General features: G+C 38.6%; 3 protein-coding genes across 3 annotated transcripts; 2 read left to right on the forward strand and 1 right to left on the reverse strand.

Annotated features, from left to right (window-relative positions):
- On the reverse strand, positions 1 to 27318 carry LOC128861908 (uncharacterized). Its single transcript, XM_054100286.1, is given in 12 exon segments — positions 1 to 539; positions 608 to 715; positions 13185 to 13404; positions 13516 to 13670; positions 15906 to 16509; positions 16512 to 16667; positions 16729 to 16915; positions 20201 to 22463; positions 26453 to 26538; positions 26606 to 26970; positions 27045 to 27204; positions 27289 to 27318. Coding segments are annotated over 12 exon segments (4797 nt in total). The 3' UTR covers positions 1 to 76.
- Positions 3619 to 5907, forward strand: LOC128860171 (uncharacterized). Its single transcript, XM_054097463.1, has 4 exons — positions 3619 to 4175; positions 4813 to 4981; positions 5060 to 5368; positions 5441 to 5907. The coding sequence occupies exons 1-4, from the start codon at positions 3805 to 3807 to the stop codon at positions 5852 to 5854; spliced, it is 1263 nt and encodes a 420-aa protein (XP_053953438.1). The 5' UTR covers positions 3619 to 3804; the 3' UTR covers positions 5855 to 5907.
- Positions 7924 to 12172, forward strand: LOC128860170 (uncharacterized). Its single transcript, XM_054097462.1, has 4 exons — positions 7924 to 8493; positions 8574 to 8742; positions 11276 to 11587; positions 11650 to 12172. The coding sequence occupies exons 1-4, from the start codon at positions 8081 to 8083 to the stop codon at positions 12064 to 12066; spliced, it is 1311 nt and encodes a 436-aa protein (XP_053953437.1). The 5' UTR covers positions 7924 to 8080; the 3' UTR covers positions 12067 to 12172.
- Positions 27319 to 27595: the final 277 nt, after the last annotated feature.

Below are 27595 nucleotides of genomic sequence, written 5' to 3' on the forward strand. Positions count from 1 at the left end.
GAGAAAAGAATAAATATAACCGTAGTTGGTTTCATTTAATGTTAATTGTACAAAATAGTCACATAAAAATAATTTTCTAAGCATCGAGATCAGCTGTTGTGTGAGTTAAAGTGGTTATACATTTTGGAGGGTTTCGACCACGATATTTTGCTTTTGAATACCTCCATTGTAATCCACTATCGGGGGATTTCTGAGGCTCGGAAGGTGTTATAAAAACCGGTGTTTTACCTCTGCCTATCTTTTTCTTAAATTTCTGCTCTTTAGCTAATCGTTCGTCTTCCACCTTCTCCGGCTTGTAGCAACGCAGTATTACAAATTGGAAAAAGTCAATATTCTTTACGTGACTATCGAATTCTTGAGAGAATTGCTTGTACTTCGGGAAAACATTATGCCGCAACATCGCCTTGTACAGCCCAGTGCGTTGCTGTTCGCGTACCAGCCGTTGTTTATGTTTTTCATGTTTTAATTTCCAATTATTTGCACTCCAGAGTCTTGCCAATTCAATACGTATCCGTGGTCGTAAATAATATTCGAGCGCACTGTAAGTATGTAAAAATAAACAATATGAAACTATTTGCATTTAAAAGATGTTTACTTATTTACTTACTCGCGCAAGTAGCGTTCCGTCTTCTTGAAAGTGAAATCTTCAATGGGCTCCACGAATTTGTGTATCTCGGCAGTATTGCATAATTGTGGTGGGATTTTAACATACATGCTGAGAAGTGAAGAAAAAGAAAATCGTTACTGAAATGGACTGAAAATGAGAAGAGCTGGCATTAAGTACAAGATCAAAATGAGAGTGGACCGGTTTTCAGACTGAACTCGATAAAGTCACAAACGGTTTGAAGTCAAGGATGATAGATACCAAGGTTGCTCGTTAGGTATGGTAAAAAAAGAATGTTTGAGGGGAACTTTGGATTCTACGTCATTCGTGAAACACTAAACGAATAACGTCGGTATATCTGCCAAATTCGCTCAGAGCCTAATAACGGTCTGTTAGGTAGGAGACCTATAAAAATCTTTTCTCCATGGTATAGACTCAGTTTTTGACTTGGCAACTCTAAAAAAGCTGCAAAAAGAGAGCTTTACTGTTACAACTGACCCTGCGCAAAAAAGGCATCGCATAGAGTTTTACCAGACATCTTGAGCACCTGGAGTTCACCGATGACATCTTCCTCTTCCCTCACAAACTCTCTGACATGCAAGCGAAGGCGGACAAACTAGTCGCGCTGGCACGCACTGTTGGACTAGAGGTCAACATCGCCAAGACCAAGGCCATGACAGTTAACCACAATAACGCAAGGCAGATATTGGTTGACGGATGCCCGGTGGAATTTATTGAACGCTTCTGATACCTCAGCTGCATCATCACGGCAGATGGTGGAGCAGATGAAGATGCCAACTGTAGGCTAAACAAAGCAAGGGCGGTATTCGGGCAAATGCATACAGTATGGGGGAGTTTGCAAATCTCCAGGCGCACTAAACTACGAATATTCGGCTCATGCGTAAGGTCAGTATTGTTGTATGGAAGCGACACAGACGCTATATCCTTTATCAACAAATGCCTCCGCATCATCTGTAGAATATTCTGGCCAAACACCATCATAAACGACGCACTGTGGAGATCCCATTCTTAGGCAAATCAAACGTGGCGATGGATAGGTCACACATTGAGAAAAGCACCAGATGGCATCACGAGAATGGAACTGGACTGGAACCTGCAAGGGAGCAGAGGTCGCGATCGACCAAAAAAACACTTGGAGAAGGTCAATTTAAGCGAGAAACGGCTAATCTTACTCATAACAAAGACTTATAAAGGGCTAAAATGAACCACAAAAGTATTTGTCATAAACTTCTATTATAAGTTTGCGTTTGCTTCAGTTTACCTAATAATTTTATATTGTGTAAACTTTTTAAAATAAAAATAAAATAACTAAGTTTCTTAATACAGCAAAGTTCAAAATTCAACTGGAATACCAAAAATAAGACAAAACAGATAATAGATTTTTACCAAAATATCTTTTACATATTATACACCCTTAAACACATTTTCCGTCTTGACTTATTTCTCGCGTTCACTATATGAAGCTCTGCAGACGCTTGTTTATTTGCACATATTATTTTTTTGTATTTATTTAGTTTTTTTTTTTTATACTTTTTTTAGTAAAATTTTTTTTTTATTTTTTTTTTAATTTTTTTAATTTCAATTTTTCATTTCAATTTAATTCACTTTAATCATATTTTACCTTTCTTAGCTTAATTTCGTTTAATTTAATTTTAGTTTTTTAATTCACTAGTGGAGAAATGCTCTCCAAAAAAAAAAGAGGTTGTCTGTAAAGTCGGTTTACTGACGATAGATTAACGTGACAACGTCATAAGAAAATATTGATGGAATGGTTGCAATTTTCAAAACAAAATTTTAATTTTATTTGTTTGATAGATATTTTGTATGGATATAGAGGAGGAGGTAAATGGAATTGCAATGGAATAGGTCAAGTTACATTTACACAAACGTGAAAAATGACGAAACACTTATCAAATTCATGAAAGATATCTTCAATTTCGATTGTGCATCAGACGTTAATAAGTCAACAACACTAAGAGGCACCATCATCGATTTGCCTTTTTCAAGATACTTTACACTCGAAACACTCCCTTTCATTTCCTACTTTTTCTATCATCGTCCTATTCTCAACAGAGAAATGGTTCATTACCATGCACGCAGGAAGAAGGCATATGCAAATACAAGTATGTGAATTTATATACAAATGCGCATATACATACATATATATGCTCACTCAAGTAGGACAGAGCCAGATGTCGAACGTTGCCGAACGCGGGGGCCGATTGTGCTCTTTGTCGTTCGTTCCGCGCTCTCGTTTGCAGTTCAAGCACATTAGCTTACATTTGCTTGCATACGGAATAGATTCGAATATTTGATATGTCCATATGATTTGTATGCATCTTTACATATAGATTTGTTCTTTTTGAAAATTGCGTGAAATTGTATATGTATATGCATGTTTATATACATATATTAGTATACAACATATCTTATAAGGTATATGGTAAATATTACCATACATTTTTTCCTTCATATATAATAAAAAAAATTAATAATAATAACATTAAAACAACAGGTATTATTAACAAACTTGGTTTTATTTTAAATTCTTCAAGTAAATCAAATTAATAATAATCAAAAAGAAGGCGTATGCAAATACAAATACGTGAATTTATATATGTACATATGTATGCGCATATACATACATATATACGCTCACTTAAGTAGGAAAGAGCAAGATGTCGAACGTTGCCGTTTGTTTGCTTTGTTCGTTCCGCGCTTTCGCTTGCAGTTCATTCAAGGTAACGGCAATGAGCAACGTAACGACAAATGAGCAAGGTAACACTAATGAGCAAGGTAACGACACATTTTTTCGAGCGTGCAGCCGGCTAAATCGAATTATAAGACGTTATCACGTCAAAATTTACAGATATGTATTTATGTATGTATGTATGTACCTGTGTGTTACTCTTTGCAATGAAATACAAAGTATACAATATCTTATCGCCTATAAAGCTATTTAAAAGCTTTAGAGAGCCGCACTACTACATGATTTCACCATCGCAAAGCCAAACCGACAAATGCATAAAAGCTGCAATCAATTGTAGACGCATCTCAAATAACAATTTCAACTTTAAGTACTCACAAACTACCACAGTTAGCTATTTAACAAAAACGCGCAATAAACAATATTGGCAGAACAAAAAAAATCAAACACAACAAAATAAAAACAATTAAACATGAGTACCACTGTTACGAGTGTTTCCGACTATCCTGAATACCTAAGCGAAGAAACCTTTAAACGATTACTAACGCAGAATTTTGGCGCGCAAGCACAATTACGCGACTTACAAGTGATACCGCAAAAATCATTTGGTAATTATTGCAGCGATATCTACCGCGTAAAGTTGATATATGATTTGCATGGACTGTCAAGTGCAGAAAATCTGCGTGGGGAAACGAATGAAGATCAACGTGTACTACAAGTGCTTGTGAAGGATTTGTTCGAAAATCTCTCCACGATTTCTAATGAGAACTTTATGTACGAACAGGTGCTACCCGAGATCAATAAAATATTGCACATTTGTGGCCTGGAATCGGCGTCACCAACGTAAGTTTGTATTGTTTATTTACTATATGAAGATAAATACAAAGTGAAGTGCAGTATAAGTTGATAATATGCGGTTACATGTAAGGAGTTTATATAGAAACATAACAACTTTGTATTTAAAAACTAACGCTATCTTAAATTTTCTTATAACCTGTCAATATCAAAGCGACATTCAAAGTGCAAATTTCTATCAAGTTGAAGCAATTTCTATCACGTTCGAGCAAAGATTGAAGATTTTTAAAATCTCAACAGCCTGTGTCTGCTATACTGAATAAATTCGAGTAAACAGTTTCATTGAGTCTTCCTGTGCCGGTGAGAGAACGCACCGGAAATATTGTATCAGCATTTTTTCCAATTCAAAGTGAGCGAAATTAGGAATTTAAGAGAGAAATTGGGAATTTTTCAATTCATACTTTGGTAAATTTTCACGAACGTACAAAAAAAAAAAAAAAAAATAATAATTAATTCAAGTCCTTTGGTCATTTGAAGCACCGAAACTTCTTCTGTTGGGTTATATTAAGCATTAATTATCATCTACAATTTTGTCACGGCTCTTTTATGCTCATTTTTCCGCTTCAATCTTGCATTCTACTATTCTTAATTCTCATCTAATATTTACCTTTAAAATACTTTGCAGTGTATACTACACGTTAAAAACTAAAAATGAAATACATTTCTTCGAGGATCTGACTCCGCGTGAGTATATAGTGCGTCCGCGTACTATTGGCTACAATGAGGATGAAACACGTTTGCTATTCAAGCGCTTGGGAGAGTATCATGCGGCGTCGCTTATCTATACAGAGTCGGTAAATATTATGATTCAATACTTTCTCCCTCTCTATAGAAACCCACTAACATTCCCACCAAAACTCCAATTTTAACAGCATCCTGAGGTAAGAAATAAACTGCGTCAGTTCTATGCCGTCAGCGATCCGGCGCTTGAGCTCTTCATCGAAGACCAAATGCATGGTAATATAGAGCATGTTGTTAAAATTATCGAAACTTGGTCCGGCTTCGACGGCATAATTGACAAAATGCGAAAAAATACAGGTGAGGTGTTCCGAAATAAATTCCTTCCGTTATTCGATGCGTCACAAGCTGGACTAACTTTGATACTACATGGCGATATGTGGATTGCTAATATACTTTTGTCGTACAATAGTAACGATGGCAAAACGAAGGATGCAGTGTTCGTAAGTAGAATTTATTTTCTAGTATCTAAAATAAGAAATAAATAAATAATGTATAACCTTTTTATACTTTAGTTGGATTATCAGAACAGCTTCTACGGCAGTCCCGCCTTTGACATTCATAATCTTTTCATGACAAGCGTACAATTGTCGGTGATTGTGGAGTGCTACGATGCCATTATTGCACATTATTATGCATCCTTTCGTTCAACTTTGCTTGCGGCTAAGTATCCTGTAGAGAACATTCCAAGTTTTCAGTGTATTCTAGATGAACTGCGTCGCACCGATTACTTCAATTACTATCTACTCACTTTCCCGTTCGCACAAACTATGTTAAGTGATGATATGACGAAAGGTATGAGTTTCAATGAATTTCAGAATAAGCAGCGCTTGGAGCTGAATCGTATGGATATCTATAGCAACGCGCGAGTTTTGGATACATATAAATATATGCTAAAGTCATTCGATGAAAGAGGCTTACTGGATTAGTATTACCCCACATCTGCAGTGGAAATTATGCTGTCAATTCTTTTAAAGCAAATAGTGAGATTAACAGAAAATAAAACATAGTTCCAAAAAATATTGCTTAAGGCTGTAGTAAATTAATATTATTTAAGTTACCGCTGTTGTCAATAACCGCTTGGAGCCCGTTCTGGAACTTTTTAGTGTATTGTATTCAGAAGAAATGTTTTGCCATTTCTCTTTTAGGCTATATTAATTTCCTTTTTGTGGCTAGATTACGACTAGTTTGCTTTCTCAGGCTAGATTAGTTTCGAGTTTCATGTTTCTCACAGGTTATCAATAACATTGAGGCCTGGCGATTGTACTGGTTTTTGAACGATATGCCGGCAATTTCAAATGAGCCAATTCGGTACAATTGCCAATTTATGCTTCGGGTCGTTATTCTGATAGGAGTAACAGTTCTCCCTCGTGCTTCATTTTTCGGCATTTTGCATCAAATTTACCTTTAAGATATCTGAATACTTATACCTATCCGTACTTCTTCTTTTTCTTAATTGGCATGATGACCGCTTACGCGATTTTGGCCGAGTTTAACAAAGCCCGCCAGTCGTTTCTTTCTCGTGCTAACCGGCGCCAGTTGGATACACCAAGTGAGGCCAAGTCCTTGTCCACCTGATCTTTCCAACGCAGAGGAGGTCTTCCTCTTCCTCTGCTACCACCACCTTTGTTTCCATTCGGACGACATGACCCAACCAACGAAACCGCTGGATCTTTATTCGCTGCGCTATGTCTATGCCGTCGTAAACCTCATACAGCTTATCGCTCCGGAAAGAAGACTCTATACTTTTTAAAAACTCAAATATAAGAGAAAATACATATTCCCATTATTTCTGGAATACGATTTCATTTATGCGCCTGCCTCGGCTGGCTTTATAGTAGCAGGCCCTGTTAAACCAGTCTTTCTAGACTAGTGACTGTTTCAGGTTCTATCTAATGAATGGCTTGTTCGATGCTCGTCTTAAGGGCGTGAATCGTTAAACGCTTATTTGTTAACGTCTGTTTTTCACGGCACTATACAAATACAAGTCTAACGGCGTCAAAGCGGAGCTCCGAGGTAGCTAGTTGACATCGTAGAGACGGCTGATAACACGATTACCGAACTTGGTACGCAAAAGATCGATTGTGGCATGGCGCGTAATTCTACATAAACGAAAGAACGTCCAAGTGAATTTATTAATTTTACGACCGCAAATGACATGCCTCTGTAGCGATAACCGTTGGCCGAAATGACATTTCTAGCAGAATTTCCAAAGAAGAATGGGCTAATGATGCCACCACAATAAAGTTGAGCTTTGTTATTTTCAATAAACGCTCTATTTGAGCTACACAACATTGACTTTGAGAAGAAATGTTCAATATTCCAAGGAGACATAAGACTGAATTTATATCAAGATTTCCAGCGGAAAAGAGCTGTCACTTTCAAAATAACATATGATAAAAAAAGAATATTTTAACCTTCTTGTGTTCTTTATAAATTGATTTTTGATTTTGTACTGTTAAGACGGCAGGTGCTTGCATGAGAAAACAGAACAAAATGAAGCCACGTAAATGACAGATATTAAGATCGGAATGCTGGAAGGCGTATAACATTTCAAGTTGTTTTCTTATCTACCCGCGACTAATCCAAGTCCAGTCTAATGATACGTTGATTCAATCAATATATTTGTTTTTATTATCGAAATTATTACTCGTATTATTAATTATTATCTGTGTAAAGACTGATAACTGCCTTTAGGGGGTATACACATGCATAGGTACATGTATTGAAGTGTATTCGTATATTTACATACTACCTATTAGAATTTAGCAGCTCTTGCTGTAATCAAATAATCGCTATCGTTATAAAAAATGTATCTCTTGAGATAGGAAGTTTTAAGTGGAAAGAGAATATTTTTTTTAGAAAAAATCACAAATATTTACATTTCGCTCACAATTTAATTTCACAATCGCATTTAAATAAATGCAGAATAAACGCTTTGCTTTCTCAATTAAAGCTCTTTGATAACTTTCGGATGGAATGAGTGCCAACAAAATTTTAAATCAGTTGCAATGATGCTTTCTTCTGTGATGTTACTTAGAATAGCTTTTTCGCGCTTCACGATAACTCACCGGTAATATAAAATAAGCTTAAATAAAATATTGCGTTCAAAGTGTACTATATATCAACGAACTAATTAAATTGTGATCAATAAAATGTCCTCCCCGCAAACCGAAACGCAATTACCACCAGCCTACCTTAACGCTGGTTTCATTAAGCGCGCACTAGAAATCCACTTTAATGGTGCAATTGGTGACAGCAACAAAAATGTGGTAGATATATTGGAATTATATTGGAAACGTGCAATTGCAGATGGCGAAAATTTTTGCAGCGTCATCTATCGAGCAAAAGTACATTTCCTTTTGTACAGCTCAGGTGCGCAAAATTCAAGTGAAAAGCGCGAAATAACGTTAATTGTGAAGGATGTGATAAGAGAAATATCGGAACTCGGTTCGAATGAGTTGGCAATGTATAGACATGTCCTGCCGGAAATACAGCAAATACTCGCGCAAACGGTTAGAGAGAATAAAAATGAAAATGAAGCGATAAAGCCAAAATTGTATGCAAAGTGAGTGGAGCAGCAATAAATACACTCGCGAATCAGTTTTTCATGATTTTTCTTAATGTATACATATTCATATATTTTAGTTGTTTCTTTTGTGAGCGTGATGAACGTGAAATTTACGTATTAGAAGATCTAAATACGGCTGATTATCGCAGCGTGGACCGTTATGCAGGTCTGAATTTGGAGGAAACGAAAGTGGTGCTGAAGAAGCTGGCGCAATTCCATGCCGCTTCCATGAAGTATATTGAGAAGGTGAGCTAAAGAAGATATTTATTAAATTGTTAGGGTCACATGTATGTTGTTACTTAAGTTTTGTGATATAGCAGCTCCAGTGCACTGAATAATTTCGTAACCATCCAATTGGCGCTTAGAAATGCTGACAAAATTCAACCGCAATGTATCAGAATATAGTGGCAGGCGAAGAATTGTGGATCAATCACATAAAATCGAAACTAAAAAATAATTCCATCCATAGGTCGTTCAAACCGGGCCAGATGCAAAAAAAAGGATGAGGATTACGAACGGTGACTTATTTGCGGTTATGTTAGCCGCTTTATGCTGCTGATGAAGTTCATATAACAAAGAAGTAAAAGTAAAGATGCTTAAATCTTAGTCCCACGAGAGCAGGACAGCTAAGGTGGAGGTGCTGAGATGATTTCACCTCATCCTTAATACAGCTGACGCAAAAAGGACTCGAAGTAATTCCAAGTCTCACGGCATGCATACATACTTCGCGAATGGTGATCCGTGCGGACATTTACGAAGTTTGAGAGCTGAGATTTTGTCATCTTTAGGGGATCACTGGCCAGAATGATTTCGCGACCTTACAAGTTTGTGTACTTGCCCAGCGCTCGCTGAGTTGACGCGAAGCCCATCGTTGCAGGAGTAGAGCGCAGATTATCATAGGGGTCCCAATCCTCTCTTTTCGTGGGGAAACTACCATACAGGTCTCTTGTCTGAACAGCTCATCCGCTTCGCAGTTTCGCGCGATGTCGCTATGATCGGGCATTTGTTTGCCAGATATGTTCAGAAAAATAAGGCAGATTAATCGCAGAAGACGAATGACATTCTCAATGCAAGCTCTCGACTCACATAAGTGAATATAAGTATTCGAAGCAACGGATTTATGTTTTTCCATTTGTCGCACAGTTGTGATGTGATACTCGATGCTTTCTTTTTATTCTCGCAAATCAAAAATGAAAGGCGAGTTCAACGTTTTTTGACGTCTTAAGAAACGGTGTCTAAATGACATGGTTGGGATCGGAAAAGGCGGCTCGAAAATCGGTTCAAACTTTTGCAAAAGGATATTGACTTCACGAATAATAAAAAAAAAATACCAGTCTAACGGTTAGACGCGATAGAAGTGAAACCTTCCGTAAAACAAACTGAGAGAGAATGAGACGAAAGCAGCATTAGGAGCGGGATAATTATAGGTTCATTATAATATTGCAATAAAGTTCATATTTTATTTTCTTCATTTTATTATTATTCATCCTCAATGTTTTCAATTTCAACAAATGATACGAGTGGCTTATGATAGCTAAAATATGATACAAATGCTTTGGCTTCGATGTTGTCAACATATCTTTGAAATACCGCGTCAATTGTTGTTTTTGTGTGTTGTCGATTCAGTGCGATTGTTACACATTTTTTAATTGAATGTTGTATTGCGAAAGTCAATTAAAGGAACCGCTGTGTCCAATGCAAAATTTACATTAAAATCGCTTCTGGTGTATACTTTATTAAATTTTCGTGAATGAATTCCGTGATTGATTCGGTGAAATATAAATTGCCACAATTAAAACTGTTTTTCCATTGCTCAATCTGGTTTCGCATGCACATATTTCTCCCACTTTGGAGAGCTGAACAGACAGTGATTCTAGTTGGTGTGCATTCAGATCTATCTGTGGAGTTACAATACGAGCACCGTCATTTTGATTGTGGTATATTGCAATACCGCCTGCAATTGCGGTAAATATTTAAAAATGAAAATATTTACGAATATAAAAACACGGACGCAATACAGCACATGCGGTTGCTATTATGAGCGTCGTAACGCGTATATTACACAGACGTACTAACATACACACAAACATTCGTAGGACGCTTGGTCTAAGCAAGTATTAGGTAGTGTAGTATAGGTATACATTATGCCTTCTCGCTCACCGTGGCTCCGTAATACGCAGGCGCGCACACATACGTACTAGCATACATACAAACATACATACGTATGACGCTTGAACTAAACACCAAAGCAAGTAATAGGCAGTATACATACTACAATACTCACTATACTAGCGTGGCTCAGCAGTACGCAGCCACACACATATATGTACGTATATCAACATATAACGCTTCGTAGCCAAGAGTGGGGAGGCTACGAAACACCGCACAAAGAGGAGACGGAGAATAGGGAATGCTGTATAACTGTGTTCTATCTCATTCTCTCGCAGGCTATATACTATAAGATCTATATGTATGACTCTTTTTAGTGTCGCTTTTTCGTTTCATCGAGTCTCAAATCACTCCCAACGACTCTAAAGGAGTTTTCACTTCAAAAAAACTATTAAATCATATACCATTATATTTACTTTTAAAGTTTAAATAATTTTTCTAAGAGAGTAGGCATAAACACACCATTTAGGGTATTAAAATCATCATCAAAATATAGTAAAAAGAATACTTGGTTTTATACTTGTACACTCTGAAATAAATTCAATCTTATTGACTACTTACATAATTGACCTGTCTAAATATTCTACAAATATGTAAATAATCTTTACAGTTCCCTGCTGAAACGGCTGCACTTTTGCCATCAACCTTTGACAATGCTCTTGACAACGATGTCTTCTTCAATGCAATTGCTTTGGGTGGCATACGCGCAGCTGCTAAAGTCGTAGGGGAATGGGCGGACTTCGAAGATATCGCAGAGAAAATGCGCTTATCTCTCGTGAAATTTGATGAATGCGCCAAACGAATAATGCAAAAGGAACGTTGCCGTTTCAAGGTCATTACACATGGTGATCTATGGGCAAACAACATACTCATGAAATATGCGACAGTGGAGGGTGTGAAGCTGCCAGAGGACGCGGTGTTTGTAAGATAATAACCTTTTGCATTTTTAGATTAACACATTAATTTAATGTTTCTTCCCGACAGGTCGACTTTCAAATGGACTTCGTTGGAAGCTGTGGCTACGATATCAATTTCTTTCTCAATACCAGCGTACAATTGATTATCTTGAAATTCCATCGCTATGAGTTATTACGTCATTACTACACCAATTTAAAGGCGACACTGAAAAGCTTAGGTACTCAAGATGCTGACATACCCAGTTGGCAAATGGTGATGGAGGAAGTACGTGATCTTGAATTTATTAGCTACTATGCCATGGTTTGTGAATTGCCACTGTGCTGCATGGATCGTGAGGGTTCACAAGGTCTATCATTAAATTGTTTGATTGATCCGGCAACCCAGGCAGCAACCCATAAGCTGATGTATGAGAACAAGCGTGTCTTGGAAATGTTGCATTATGGCTTGGATCGTCTGAATGAATTGGGGGTATTGGATTTGTAAGGGCATTATATGTAATTAGGCGAAAACAATTTTTTACAAAAAATTATGATAATTAAAAAGAAGAAAAGAAAAAGAATAAGAAGAAGAAAAAATAATAATAATACAACTGAAAGTATATCGTTTTAAAAGTGTTCTTTAGCTGTCAAATTTGAGTTTGTAACGTTTGTAAGCAATAAGATCAAGCGCTACGCCAGGCGATATGCTTACTATAGGGTACAACTAAAAGAGGTTTAAAAAACTCATAACTCTCCCCAAGGCACGACTCCGATCCTTCGGTAAGCCTTTCCTGCAGCAAATTAAGGAGATCTCAGACATCGAGATAAAGGATTCGCTGCTATACTTGGACCTCACTAAATGGATCTGACTTGGAAATAAAAAAAAAAACAAAAAACAAAACATCATCATCACACGAGATAGTGGTAGTAAAACGGCGCTGGTCACTAATTAGGAGCATTTTCTGCTCAGAAATGTTCAACCACCTCAACAACAACAATAACACAACAACAACTCACCAAGGATAAGCTGAGAATGCTTCCGGGCGTTCTCCCAGGTCATTGCGGACTGCGTAGTCATCTGCTCATTACGTTTCTGTAACCAATCCCAGGAGACTCCAATGCACCTTCTCCTTGAATGCAGCGCTTAGCGTGGAACAGGTTGAGACAACTCAGCTCCACTTAAGTTTAATAAACGAACTGGGTCTGGCTGATGTACTGTGATTATTTAAGGGCACAAAAAAGCACGAGGTCGAAGTGCAAACCTCCATTAAATCTTAATCTAAAATAAGGTCAGGCCTAATATGAATACAGCATTGCCAACTGTATAGAAATTATAGCCGTTTTTTCTAACTGGTTCTATTCAAGATAAATCAATTAAAGGTGGTATCAGTAAATCAGCTGATTTATTATTTTCCTTTCGTCGTGTCCATGTGGCTGTCAGCACAGAGTTAAACAAGGCGAATTCATTCCTTGTTTTCTACTTTGCCCATGCTTTTCTTTGACAATCAAACGTATGAAATATTGTTGTTGGTCTAGTGCCACCATCTTTAATGAATGTGCCTTGGTTCTATTCTATTTCCATTGCATCACCCTATAAACATATAAACCTACAAATGCACTTACTTGGTTAGTAAAACGAGCGGAAAGGTTTCATTTATTGGCGGCACATGTTCTCTCTTCAAAGGAAGAAAACGTGGAAATTTCTTCATATCCTTATCGAACCAAGGATAATCGTTGGTCATTTTTTCATTAATATTATTAAGCTTTTTAAGTTCCGTGAAAGTATTGCTGGCTGAAAAGCTATACTCTACCGACTTTGGTAGATCACAAACAAAGCGGAAGCCTGTAATAATGAAAAATGTATAAATAGTTTAAAAATTTCAATACAATTTGAAATCAACAGCGTAATTTAAGCACTTAATTGAAAAAAACAATATTCAATTTAATCACTAACCTGTTATGTTGCATTGCGCATTTTGATGTTCCAAAAAATAAAACTCCTTCGACTGGGGTTTTTGGTAATTCTTAAATTTTGATATCTGATCGACAAAGTATTGAAAGAGGTCGGCGATATTTTTCACGTAATTGAAACGTATTTCCAGAGTATCGCTGAAATATGCATAAATGTTATAGGGATACTTTAGGATCAATTGATATGAGATTTATTTATACATATATTTGGAAGTCTAACATTTGGAGATTGTTTCTAGTGCTTATTGAATTGTGGTGAATTTTGAAGGCTCCGAAATTGGGTGCTTTAACTTACCCTCCTATGAAGGCTGCCTTTTAACAGGGTCCACTACATGTGATGAGCTGCACTTTAATATTTCTATCAAAAAGTTTTATCAAAGCTCGGTTTCACTTACGTGCTTTATTTGATCTTTTCTTGCCTAAAAAAATCAGCTCGTGAATATTTTCGTCTGATGAGTTATAACGATTTCCGACGTAAAATCAATAGGAGGGCATTGATCAACTTACTTTGACTTTTGCTGCTGTGCGTCAAAGATCAGCGTGTGAGATAGCGCGAGATAGAGGAAGCGTTGGGCATTAGTGGGACTAGCACAAAAATAGGGCTCGTGTCGATTGATGTACAGAAATGTCGAAGAAATTCAGCCATGGTTCAAATTAGGTCTATGATATCGTAACAAGTAAGGCATTTTGGATATACAAACAAAACAACGATCGAGAGTTTGGGCGTTCTAAGAAGAAACCAAAGATCGAACATAAGTTAGGTTGACCTGGCTGGCTGAAAGTCATCACATAGACCTATTGGACCTTAGTGGTACCATTGGGAGCTTGATTCTTACGTTTCCTTGTAGTAGGCTTCTTGTAATAAGCCTCCAACTTTTGAGAATCTAAGTAAGCTCTGAAGCTCTAACCCCGAGAGACATTCTAACCTCTCATATTATAGAGCTCCTAAACATTTCATTCGAGTTCTAGCTAATGCAGGGCAAGAATATAGAAGGTGAGACCCGAGAGACTTTCTAACCTCTCATATTGTAGAGCTCCTAAACATTTCATTCGGGTTCTAGCTAGTGTTCTAGTGTTCAAGAGTTTCCCTCTCTTCTGGTTCATTGCAAAAACTGCAGCTATCATTGTTTGCAATTCCCATCTTGTATGCATGTGCCGCTAACAAATTGTGGCCTGTTAGTATACCTACGATAGTTTTGCTTTCCTTTCTAGACAGGGCTACTACGAATCTGGCATATTTGCCTGCATTCTGTGTACACATGATTTTCGCGGTTTTACAAATGGCTAGATTATTCCACCTCTTGTCTATTCGTGCTTTCATGTTGGCAGCTATGTCATTGTGCACCGTATTTGAAGGTTTCAGCATGTCGTTTTCTTCTTCGAATTGTATGTAAATAGCGTTTTTTGCAATCTCATTTACAATTTCGTTTCCTGCAATGCCCTTATGTCCGGGTACCCAATAGATGTGTAACCGTCTGTCTGCTGCTAGTCTCTCTATGGTTTCCCTGCCCCTAAGAACATTTTTAGATGAAATTTCATATGAGTTTATTGTTGGAGTTACTCGATGTCCTTGCCAGTGCTATTTCTGCAGCCTTTCCTACCGCAAAGGCTTCTGCTTGAAAAATGCTGCAATGGTCAGGGAGCTTAATTGGTCGCCTGATGTCCAGCTCTGCGCAACAAATCTCTTCACCTGTCCGTCCATCATTTTCGAGCCATCTGTAAATATATTAAGTGTATGTGGGCTACATTTCATACCTCTTTCCCACCCCTTTTCTTCTATTGTTGATCGGAATCTCTTCCCCCAATTGCATTCCGAATTGGTCCGATAACTCCTACCTATTGAGCTATGCCCGAATATTTTAATATACAGGTAAAGTTAAGTCTTGCGACAGATCTAGCTGCTAGACCTTTTGCCGCAATGTCAGTCGGTGGTACGTTGAGTATTCTTTCAAGTGCTGCCGTGGGAGTAGTTCTCAATGCACCTGTGGTGCAAAGTGCACCAAGACGTTGAATACTTTCCATAGGTGTTTTGTGTGTCGTTTTTCTCAACTCACACTAGAGCACCATAGAGTAATATTGGCTTTACTACAGCTGAGTAGCACTAATACATTATTAAAGGAGATAGACCCCATGTAACTCCCAGCATCGAACATAGTCTAATACTCATTTTATATGATAAGTTTGCAAGCATTTATTCTCGATCGTGTGAAAATTCAAACTAATTAGGGGTGTTAGTTAAACTGGAAATTAGAGTCAAACTTGCACTGAAAACTAGTTCTTGAAGAGTAGCGTAAGAATAGCGTGGCTAAAGAACCACAAAGCCGCAGGAGTGATAATCAAACATATTTACATACTAAACCTCATTTCACTTACTGCACTTTACCCTTCTCCTCATCATAACGTTCCAAATCCATTGTAAGTTCACATGCATCTTCGGTGGTGGACATAGCAAAATCATCACCAAAGCTAACTTTCACCACTGTCTGCACTATAATCTCTTGCTCGATCGTCTGACTCAAATCAGCAGAATTACGCAACTCAATACCATCTGTATGAATGGAACTGCTTTTCGTAACTGGTGCATGCATTTGTGTGCTGTCAGTGGCACTACCACCCATCGTATTGGTAAAACTTGGTATTTCGTTGTATTCGTCCAAAATTACGTTCTCGCTCACAGGTATTTCTTTGTAGATATATGCATATATACCATCAATAGCCATTATACTGACGACAATATTGTTAATTGGCACTTCATACAGTTCGATTTTTACCTCAGCATATCTTTTATGCAGCACATTGAAGCTGTCGTTGCGATATGTCACATACGACGGATCATCAATTCTATGCTCCTCTTCTCCTTCACCACCGTGCATTAGATATTGTGAAAAGGTATTAAAGACGCGTGAACGTGTATATATTGACCTCGGAAGTGGTTTTTGGGGTGCTGGTTTTTTACCAATTTTGCTATCCTTCGAGTAGCGACCTTCAATGAGTAAGTGGTTGGTCTAAGGTAGGAAAATGATTTTGAAACTGTAGATATTTTCAATTTGTTTTTAAAATTTACCGAAGAGTCATCGAAGTCACCACCACCATATTCTTCTTCCATGTGCGACGAACTCAGTGTGATCGCAGTTTCTGAAACATAAAGAAAAAGTAGGAATCGCAAAGCTCAAGAAAGTTTCGTTCACTTATGTACCTGTGTCAAAGCTGAATAGCTCGATTCTTTCTGCCTGTGTTGTTATTAAAACAGTGCCATCTTCGTGATAACACTTTAAAGAGTCAGCTGTCCAAATCATGCGTACACCATCGCCACGTTGGGCATAACTTTCGTTCGCGAAATAATCATGCCATTCCAGGGTGGGCGAAGAGTGTCCTTTGTAGACCTAAAAGGTAGTGAGTAAATTTAGGAAACATGTTAATAGGTACGTAAAGGGACTAATAGAAAAATTAACAAGGCACTCTACGAATATAAATCGCGATAAATTGCCAGTATATCAAGGAGAGAACGAAATGTGCAGGACAACTTCTAGTAGACTGTATAGCAGCCACACAAGCAACGAAACCATTGATCTTTTACGGGAAAAGTTTCCGGGCCGAAGAGGTGATCACAGTTGCCCATCGAGATCTTGTGATTTAACACCTTGGGGGCCACGTGAAAGAGAAGGTCTACGCCAACAGCCCAGGATCGATTCAAGACCTCAAAGATGGAATTCGTGAGGCTATCGAGGACATAGGGCAGCCACTTCGCAATTCGGTTATGGAAAATTTCATGAAATATTGTCCTGTAAGCGTGGTCGTGGTGGTCATTTGCCTGATATTATTTTCCACTATTAACGGCATACCTTCCTCTTTATAATTAAATAAACATCCGATCATTTATATTAAAAAATAGCATTTTTCTTTGAATATCAAAATATCACCTCTTATTGGAAAACCCTTTAGTTTACGTAACCTGTCTTATACTATTTCTCGAAATTCGACTCTGTTTATGTACCCAGTTTAATTCCAAAGCAATCATGCTCATATTTTCTAGAAGTCTTGAGAATAAGCCTTCTTTTAAAAATAAGTATGTATCTCCACATGATTATCAAGAGAGAAGCACTATTCTTTACGGAGGGTCTAACCTCAGCAGAAAATGCAGAGGATAAGTAGTTAATACTCGTACAATCATCCAGTATTATAAACAAAGAAGGAAGGACTTCATATCTTCAATGTAGACAGGCGCCTAACAAGATTTCAGTTTACTCAAAATTTTTAATCTTATTCCAAGAACATCCAATTTGGGACAAAGAACGACTTAAATAAAGTCTGGAAGAAAATTCGGGTTTAGTGATTGTTCTTAGACCGGCTTTGGCTTTGGATCAGGATAATAATGGCAATGCAGACCCGTGCATAATAAGACTTCACTTCACATATAATTTTCAATCGTATTCTATGAAGATCCAATTTGGCACAAGGAACGACTTAAGTCCTGGAAGGAAGGTCGGGATAAGTAATGGTTATAAGACCCGCTTTGACTTTGGATACTCGCTATAGAACTAAGTCTGAGAGAGTGTGACGACAGTGAGGTGACCAATAACACGTCAAGGTGGCGTTCCGGAATGGTATCGAAGGAAGCTCGTCGAAGTTGACTTCTACGTGACGCAACTGTTTACGGTCACGGATGTCTTAAAGAGTATCTACGGTGCTTTAATATGGAAAACATCCCATCTTGCCCTATATCTCTGACGAACCAGAGCTAGTCCTGTGCCAACATTTCGACACTGAAAGAAAAGACCTTTGCAGGATTTTTGACAAGCTTCCCACAGAAGAAACCTTACGACGCATATGTGCGATAAGCCTAGTGGTGAGAATTAAGTGGAGTAGCAGCGCGAATCATGAAAATGCCGCGTGTTGGAGAATGGGGCCGAAAGGCGATCGTACGCCATCAACAGCTTGATCTCCAGGCTGATAGTAATGCTGAGGAGTCGTTGTGAGACGAACACTGGACAGAATCCCATACTAACAGAGACTGGTTAATTTGAGTTAACATACTCAATAACGGTCTCCCGACATATTACTTAACGGCAAAGTTCCAGGACAAGCAACCGTTCGGCAAGAGGAGGTTTTAGTTCGGGTTAAAGTCCCACACTGACGGCCACAATGGCACACCTAGGCTTTCGATACTTTACTCCTAGTAAAAAAACAAAACAACAGGTGGCGTTCCTAGGCCGTGCTCCAAGCTGGTATGGAACTGCCTTCAACTCCGTTCTCAGGACTGTTGGTTCTACGTAACCGGAACGACCCGGATTTATATCCGGGCAAGGACCGTCACTTCGGCAGCGTTCCCCGTATATGTATGGGGAATGTTTATGCTGGCACAACAAGAACAACATTAATCGGCACTACATCTATAAATAGGTATACCCTGGTACCTGGTCACCCTATATGTATATGAGTACCTGGTAACATTGGATGCATAGGAAAGGAAGGTGCAAATATTCTCGCTTGGAAAGGGACAGTCCAGAGTTTTGTATACGTATCCTTAAAACTTTACTCAGGAAGTCATGGAATTCCATTAGACTGATCGAATATGGAAGGTAACAGAAAAACCGAAACCTTCATACCGGAAGGAAGTCCAACATACTTATTAACATTACTACGTACGACGTTAGTGTAGTCACAGTGTAATGAAACACTTGCCAAATGTGTGCTTTTTGCTCATTGTAGGTGACACATTATGGATGTGCCACTATGGAGCTCTTAAACCTCACTTCTTACAATCACCATCACATAAAGTACCCGACCTGAATAGAATCTGACTTTCTTCTTGATTCGTGAATACAGTATAACCGCTCCTATTGGACACCTCTATCAGACGGACTCTTCCCTTGGGTGAACATTTCTCCCCTATATCCAGACTTAGATATCGAAACCTTCTCTTGGGCAGACACCACTTTTGGGAGGAAAAAAGTTGACTGACGATGAATGCCAGCCTAAGGTAGGTCTCACTGCACCTATAACCGAGTATAAGTAATACGCCCTGACAGAAAAAGACGTGGCTTATTCTGAGTTATGCTTTTAGAGAAAACCAGGTATTACTAGAACCATGATTCGAAAATGAAGAAGAAGATTTGGATGCGGTATTTAATCGGGCGATTTGAAGATGAAACAACCACATCACTTGCCAGAAAACTGCAACGTTTTCCTAGCGAAGTTCTTTGGTACAGAGCAAACAATTAGTCATGGTTTGGCCTTCATTCGTTGACCATTAGGCTCCATTGGAAGTCATAGAAACGGCGCTGATGCTACGGAATCACCTTAAGATTTTTTCCCTTCTCGGTACTGAGATTGAGGCATCGATCGGTAATGGAAATCATCGAAGCACCTACTTCTTTATAACCACCATTTTGTGTCCACTGAGAAAACTTTATGAACATAGATGACTTAGAGATTTCAGGGTTGTTATATGTAAGGGGCGTTAAGCGAAGGATGAAAGTGAAAGCGAGAGTATGGGCCTTATCACAAACGCTCTTGTAACCCAATATATTTTCCGGTGAAGCGAGTTCTCCATCAGATATCGAAGCGACATTTCAAAACGCAGTTCTAATATTTATTTAGGGCATTTTCACTTTAGGGATTCCAATTACAAACCAAAGCAAAATCAAAAAACTCAGCAATCTACTCACCTTTCCGCGATGTGTTAAATTAATAATAAGTCCCATCGATGTGGTCACAATCAGGTGTAGATATGTTAGACCATATTTGTTTGATAACTCATTGAGAAATTTCAGTTCATTGTCGATTGACTCAATTAGTAAATTCTTTGCAGTTTTACGTTTAACACGCTCTTCTAGTACTATAGATTTTTGTAATGTTGATCCATCGGAAAGTTTTGAAGATCTTGATTTTTTCGCTGAAACCGCTCCGCTTCGCACACGCACTGACTCCCGAAAAGTAGCTTTTTCTTCCTTTTCGTTGCCCTTCTCTTTTTCATTTTGGTTTTCCATTTCTTTTTCCTTTTTACTCGCCCTCTGTGTTCGGCGTGTTTGTGCCCTGTTCACTGTGCTATCTCTTAGTTCTATTTTGAGTGTAGGATCTAATTCTTCTGTCATTTCATTCAACTCTTCTTCCTCGCCTTCAGGAAACTCATATTGGTATAAACGATAAACTTCACCATTATAACGCATCACCATAATTAGATCCTCGCTTTGATAATGCACAATAACAGCTCCTTCGGCGACATACATGCGTCGTTGCTCACCGTTCACCGTTTCTCCTGTATACCATTCCTGTTCGGCATAGGTCTCATGGTGATAGATTGCCAAGCCATTGGGATAGTTGATTACAATCTTCGCACATTCCTCTTCCTTATTCAGCACACGCACAGAAATGTTGTTCTTGTTCGTGAAGCGTAGACATGGTGAGACACAGGTGTTCCAAAAACGTGGTCGAAAGATATTGAATATATTGCCATTAACTGTGAACAATAAATTCTTATTCATATCTGTGAAACACCAACGCTCCTCGTACAATTCCAGGGCACCTTCCTGAAAGTAATAGCTTGAGTTCTTTATCTGTATCTCTTGACGTATGTCCTCTAGATTGTACCCCTTGAGTAGCGGGTGATCGCGTGGCAATCCGGGCACTGCATTCATCTTCGAAGTTTCCTTTCGCATCGATATTTGAGTGGCTCTCTGTTCCGGTATAAAAGTTGAGCTGGTAGCACGCGCAAATTGTGACTCCATGTAACGTCTGACCTTTTGCCATTTTAGCGAAGTTGGACGTATGAATATAGACAAGTCTAATCTATTGATATTCGTTTCCAGTGTACTTTGTTTTGTGAAACTTTTTGTGGGCCCGTCAATTTTTGGGTCTTGTGTCTTTAACATTTCCGGCGTTACTAAAGCCTCTAAAAAGGCCTCCATTTGAAAGAGTGTGAAATCGCGAAAGCACAAAGGCGATGGCAACACTGCAACTTCCTGCTCCTCATACACTTCATTGTAGTTGCATTTGAAGTGGTACAACTTACAGCCGGGCATAATCTCATCCACCTCGTAAGTATTGTATTTTACCAACCAATTCTGGAGATGCTGTTTCACTGTATTCTCACCAAAGTATAGCTTTGCATAATATGGCAGTGGAAGAAGATCTCTATCGGATAGTTCTTCGTATGCCTGTATCTTGAATACATTTTCCACACAGTCATTATCAATGTACGCTCGCATCGCATTGTACTCCAGGCTGGTGTAGTGTATTCGTTCGAACGATGCAGTGTTCGTATACAAGAGCAGCTCGTGCAGCAATTCATTGTTCTCTGCAATGCATAAACGTTCAAAATATTTCAACTTCAAAATACTATCAAAGGCCGTCGTGTAGACATCGCGTAAATCCATGTTCAAATCTAAACAGCTGGTTTTTGTGTATGGCAGTGTGGTGAGCTGGGCCTGTTGCGGTGTTAGCTTGCGTGTACGTTGTGCTATTTGGTTCAGAAGGCCCTCCAAGTACATGGAGATTGTTGCCTGATCGCTGGCCACACCGGGTAGTGGTGCTTTTATATAGGCTCCCTGCATGGTTAGCGATTCGGCGATTTCTTGTAATCCTTGCACATTTACACCCGCTGGCATTGCGACATTGGTTATTCTAAATGGTTCGATATAGTAGTGTTGGTATTGTTGATACAGCAACTCGATATCGTACAAGTAGTAGCTAAGTTGGTCGTAGATCTGCTGTGTGTACTTTTCCGCGAGGCAGCGCGAAATTACTGGTAAATAATGTTGCATGTAACCGGTGGATTTTGTAATGGCCAATGGGCGCATTTCGAAGATTTCTTCTTGTATCTCCTCAATGGTGTGCGCGAGTAGTTCTTTGGTCTCCGGATGGGGAAGTAGTAAATCGTAACCGGATTCTTCGGGCAGAAAGTGCACAATAGCTTCAAGTGGTTCCTTCTTGCTGGGGAAAGCATGAAAGTATAATGAAATTCAAAATGACTACCATAGCAAAAATGTGAGAGAAAAACTGTGGAATCATTTTACAGTTTTCTATATTTTCGATAAAAACGCAATATAATTAATTTCATTACCAGCTTAGTTGCCATTTTATATACAACATTATACCATATGTAAGAGTGTACCCAGGGCTGAATTAACGATGTTAGAAACTCTATCCACTTTTCTATTTTAAATATGGTTTGGTGCGTAACTACCACTTCGAAGTGCACAGGTTCGAATCTTCGGGCATGAACACCAAATGATAGAAAAAGTTTTTCTAATAGCGGTCGTCCCTTGGTAGGAAATCGTAAAAATCCGAGTGAATTTTTGCCTTAAAAAGATTTCTCATAAAAAGCCAGCTGCTGTTCGGAGGCATTGTAAAATTGTAGGTCCCTCCATTTGAGAAACACGATCAAGGCGCACATCACAAATAGGACGAGGAGTGCGACCAAGCAGAATAAAGAATGTAAGCGCCAAATTTACCTAGCAGGGGCTTATAAAGAGTTGTCCATACTGCCTTATGGATAGTCCAGACCTGAGTGATATTCACATCTCAACCGAGCTCGAGCTTTCCTCAAGGGGTGTCGGCTTTCTGTCTTATGAGGAGAAAGACTGCCTTACAAAGGGTGATGCAGATGATGAAGTAAGTTGTTTGGGTATCCTTCAACATAGTTTCTGAGAATGAGACAACTTTTATTTATCGTCATCGCTAGTGGTAACACTTTCATCTGTAAAGCAGTCCGAGGATACTATTTTATTGTTGTTCATTCTCGTTAAGGTAGACATTTCGGTGGACGCACGTAAAGAAAATAAGACGACGTCTACCATTAGACTCGGTCTTTGTTACGACTTTTACCTCGTTGAAATGATGAAGTTGGTCTAACTCTTGCGAAATAGTCGTGACTCGAGGAGACGGGGGACTAAATAATTCAATCGGTGTAGTAATCAAAACGAGTTAATAACTCGCGCTTACTGGGAATTCCAAGGTCATGTGAGCAAATTCAGTTCAGATATCCAAGCATAAAAGTGGTTCAACGATTTATCGAAACCTCTTGGTCTAGAAAATACACGTTGACACTTTCATTGAAGCACGCGAGCAGCCTAGGACATCTAAGTGCAACCCAGCGTCCGAGAGACTCCATTGGAATACAATCGGACGGCCACTGATGAGAAAGCAAGTGGAGAAAACAGAGTTGCATCCTGTAGTGAGTTTAAAGCACAAATAGACAATTTTAAACTCGTATTTTAGTAGTACAAATAATTTCACAATGGGCCCCTGTACATGTAAGTATGTGTGTATAGGAAGAGTAACCGTCTGAGCTACATAAGAAATTCTGAGATATGCAAATGTGACATGCAGAAGTTTGCTCTGAAATGCCGGTACTCACAGCAGTATATGCAAATCGCTTTAAACTGCCTTAAGTTCACGTTCAAGTTAGCAAGTAAAGAATGCCGATTTTGCATTTACGCTCCCTTGAGTTTTTAAAGATGAACAAAGCCTCCTAGTCTTTAAATTTCAAGATTTCACTTTTTTTATCTTCGGTCGTGGGTTGGGTTTACAGCATTTCAACTGTGTAATAGTAAGAATCCAATGAAGTAGGAGTAAGAGAGTGTGAATATACCGTTAATAACCTCATAAGCCTAAAAGTATGTTAAAACTTTCATTTCTTGATCTAACTTTGTCTTAAATATCTAACTGAGATCAACTGCAGAATTCAATTCAAACTGGTTGATTGTCTCACAAAACTATGAAAAAAATGGGGGTCATAACGTGGTTCGGCAATCGGATGGGCTATTGATGAAAGTAAGTTTTCTTGAAAGTCTGTGAAAAGCTGTGCATAGGAAGTTTTCCAAGTGCAAACTTATTTTTACCATCTTTCTGGCGGTTTTCGGATATGGAATCTGAATCTGTAATTTATTCTTTACCAAAACTCAAACTCGTGGCTGTGTTTACCGGTCATTGGACGATCGACACTCACGCGGAAAAGCTAGGGTTGCCATTTAACCCCCATTGCAGAAGCTGTGGGGAGCTGTCAGAGAACGAGATTATTGAGCACTTTCTCAGTAAACGTCCGGATTTTGCAGCTAGACGATTGAGGTCAGTGGGTGCTCGTTTCTAGTACGCCAACCTAAATCCCATCAATCTTCTTAATTAAATTAACACCTTTGGACTCTGACTGTATATATTTGCCTGTTGGAGGTGTCAAAATGGTATCAAAACGGCGTTTTAGTGCTACTTGGGGAGTGCCAAAGTGGTATTTCAACTATTTCACCTACCTACCTATCTGCCACCTTTGAGCGGGTTTTTTGGCAAAGAAGGTCATAAACATTCCTCCGGGACCAGCAGCAACAAATACGGCGGCCGCCGTAGCCGAATGGGTTGGTGCGTGATTACCATTCGGAATTCAGAGAGAGGTCGTTGGTTCGAATCTCGGTGAAGGCAAAATTAATAAAAACATTTTTCTAATAGCGGTCGCCCCTCGGCAGGCAATGGCAAACCTCCGAGTGTATTTGTGCCATGAAAAAAGCTCCTCATAAAAATATCAGCCGTTCGGAGTCGGCTTGAAACTGTAGGTCCCTCCATTTGTGGAACAACATCAAGACGCACACCACAAATAGGAGGAGGAGCTCGGCCAAACACCTAACAGAAGTGTACGCGCCAATTATTTATTTATTTTTTAAAATATAATATGAAATGCCCTTAAAATCGTCAACCTGGGGAAACTAAGAAATTATGTCCTATTCTTTAACAACTTAGACTTTCAGAAAAACTTGGTTTCATAAATTCCCAAAAAAAAAAAAAAACTCCGCAGTGTAAAAAGTGCCAAAGAAGATTCTATTACAAGGTGAAGAAATTTTAAGTTGCTAAATATGGACTCTTCATCATTACCACCAATCGGGTGGGTCTCCAAGAAATACCATATTTGATGTTATCCATGGATCTCTTGCACATAAAGATGTTACAATGAGATGATGTTAGAGCTGCCTACCTTTGAGATGAGTTAATAAATTCATCAAAATACACTCAGTTTCCTTTGGGTCATAGAACAAGCTCTTCGAATGATTTATTATGATGAGAGACTTACTGACCCATTTCTGCAGGTAGTTACGTCTTAAAAAAGGAAGCGTAGAAGAGCAAAATTCAATAAACTTAGACAGGGCAAGTGTCTATTAAAGAATTGATGAAGGAATTAATATCACAGATATCCGAATTGAGAGGCACTATTTAACGATCAGCTTTTCGTTAAAGTGGTAGAACAGGCGTTTGAAAAGAAGCAACGTAAACAGAATCAGCCACTCTGGAGTATCGAGTGTGCGTGCATTATGAGCCATAGATTCAGATCGCGTCACCATGAGCTTCGAATCTAAATTAACTGTCTATTCCATACAGTATGAAAGTTGGGAAGTCTGGGGTGGAAGGTGGAAACTTTCGTAAGTTGGGTTGTTAGGAGAGAAAGAGGCAGATAGAGTGTGAGAGAGAGAGAGGACGAGTGTTGAGTACTATACTTATTGACGCCATTTAAAGTGCAATTTATGGTTAGTCCCATTTCATGAAATGTAGCATTTACATTGCGTTTCAGCTGACATTTGAGTAAAGGTTTGTTTCAAAAACTGTTCAAAACAATTTGGATATGCCAAGGCGAATCTATTAAATGGTGGTGTTGGTAAATCAGCTGATTTGTTTTTTTTTCTTTCCCCGTGTCCATGTGGCTGTCAGCTCAGAATGAAACATGGCGAATTCATTATTTCGCAATAATTTCCTATGTTGTACAGAACATTCTTGTTGGTCTATTGCCACCACCTTTAATAAAGGTGTTTTGGGACATGCCTTCGAACCTCTTCTCTTGTTGCTTTGGCACTGTAGTACAATAAAATGAATGTATTTTCTTTGGAATGTCCATCCAATAATGAAATAGATAAAATCACTCACCACGTCGCCGATTTTCATACCTTAGCAATCTTAAATAAAAGTCATTGTCCATATCGCCAATGATTATTATGAATAGTTTCGATTGCTCCGGTTCGTCTTGTATGTACTGTGATGCATGGAATAAAAAAATGTCTTATCTCAATTTCAATCACACATAAGTATCTTCTTCTTACCCTCCTCTTAGATAGCATTGGTGGACGCCCCACTGTATTGTGCTCCTTTGGCACCAGTTGTGGACACACGGGAAAACTTATAACGGACTTCTTATTAGTTGCAGTTCTTGAACCTTTTGACCGCTTCTCAGGGGCGAATGTGTCTGGGGCTTTCGGTGACTTCACCGGTCCTTTCTTGATTGCTACGCTCGACTTTCTTAACAGGGTTGCACCAGTGGGCACATTAAGATTTCCCAACCAAAAATCGATTAAGTTAAACTTATTTTCCTCCTCAATTTTTCTGGACATATTCGCGTATTCATTGCAGCAGCGCTCGATGGCCGCCAGTGCAACGGTGAAATCGTCGAAGCGTTGTGTGTTGCGTACTGTGTTGAGTAAGCAGGAGATATTCCATTTAGTATTTACTTATGTTTGCAATTTGTATCATATTTAGGCTCACCTTTTAGTGCTAAGAGCTTTTTTTCTTCTTCCAAGTCGATTACTATAACCCGTCTACGATCGCCCAACTGTACGCGTCTCCTGAACTCATCCCGTATAGAACTTAGCGAATTTGTATGGAAATTGATGGCATACAACTTGTAAACGCTGCTGCTGAGCGGCTGTAATGGAGTGAAAAAATTAATAAATAAATAAAATATATTACTAATAGGTGATTAAAAATAATTCCAGGTACTGTAATTTACCGACTTCGGCTGGACGTTTTTGCTGGCCATTTATAAATGTGTGTAACGGTTACGTTTATTTCAAAATATATTTTGTGAAATTCCTGTGTTTTTTTTTATTAATTTTCAATGTTTGTGCATAAATTATAAAATATAAAAAATACTTCAAAACCATAATTCAATTCGATTAGTGTTGGAAAAGAGTATTTGAAATATGTTCTTTGACTTCGTTCCCGAAAAAGCAAAAAACCAAAATATTGGAAGGCATATCAAATAAACTGTTATATTAAATATTTTCGAGTCTCGAAGCTTTTTCACAATTATGAAT

Source organism: Anastrepha ludens, chromosome 4, assembly GCF_028408465.1.
Source record: "Anastrepha ludens isolate Willacy chromosome 4, idAnaLude1.1, whole genome shotgun sequence".
NCBI lineage: Eukaryota > Metazoa > Arthropoda > Insecta > Diptera > Tephritidae > Anastrepha > Anastrepha ludens.

Coding starts and splice junctions, on each gene's coding strand:
- LOC128860170 (XM_054097462.1), top strand. CDS start 8,081: ATGTCCTCCCCGCAAACCGAAACGCAATTACCACCAGCCTACCTTAAC. Junction 8,494..8,573: donor AAGCCAAAATTGTATGCAAA/GTGAGTGGAGCA, acceptor CATATATTTTAG/TTGTTTCTTTTGTGAGCGTG. Junction 8,743..11,275: donor CCATGAAGTATATTGAGAAG/GTGAGCTAAAGA, acceptor TAATCTTTACAG/TTCCCTGCTGAAACGGCTGC.
- LOC128860171 (XM_054097463.1), top strand. CDS start 3,805: ATGAGTACCACTGTTACGAGTGTTTCCGACTATCCTGAATACCTAAGC. Junction 4,176..4,812: donor CTGGAATCGGCGTCACCAAC/GTAAGTTTGTAT, acceptor AATACTTTGCAG/TGTATACTACACGTTAAAAA. Junction 4,982..5,059: donor CGCTTATCTATACAGAGTCG/GTAAATATTATG, acceptor CAATTTTAACAG/CATCCTGAGGTAAGAAATAA.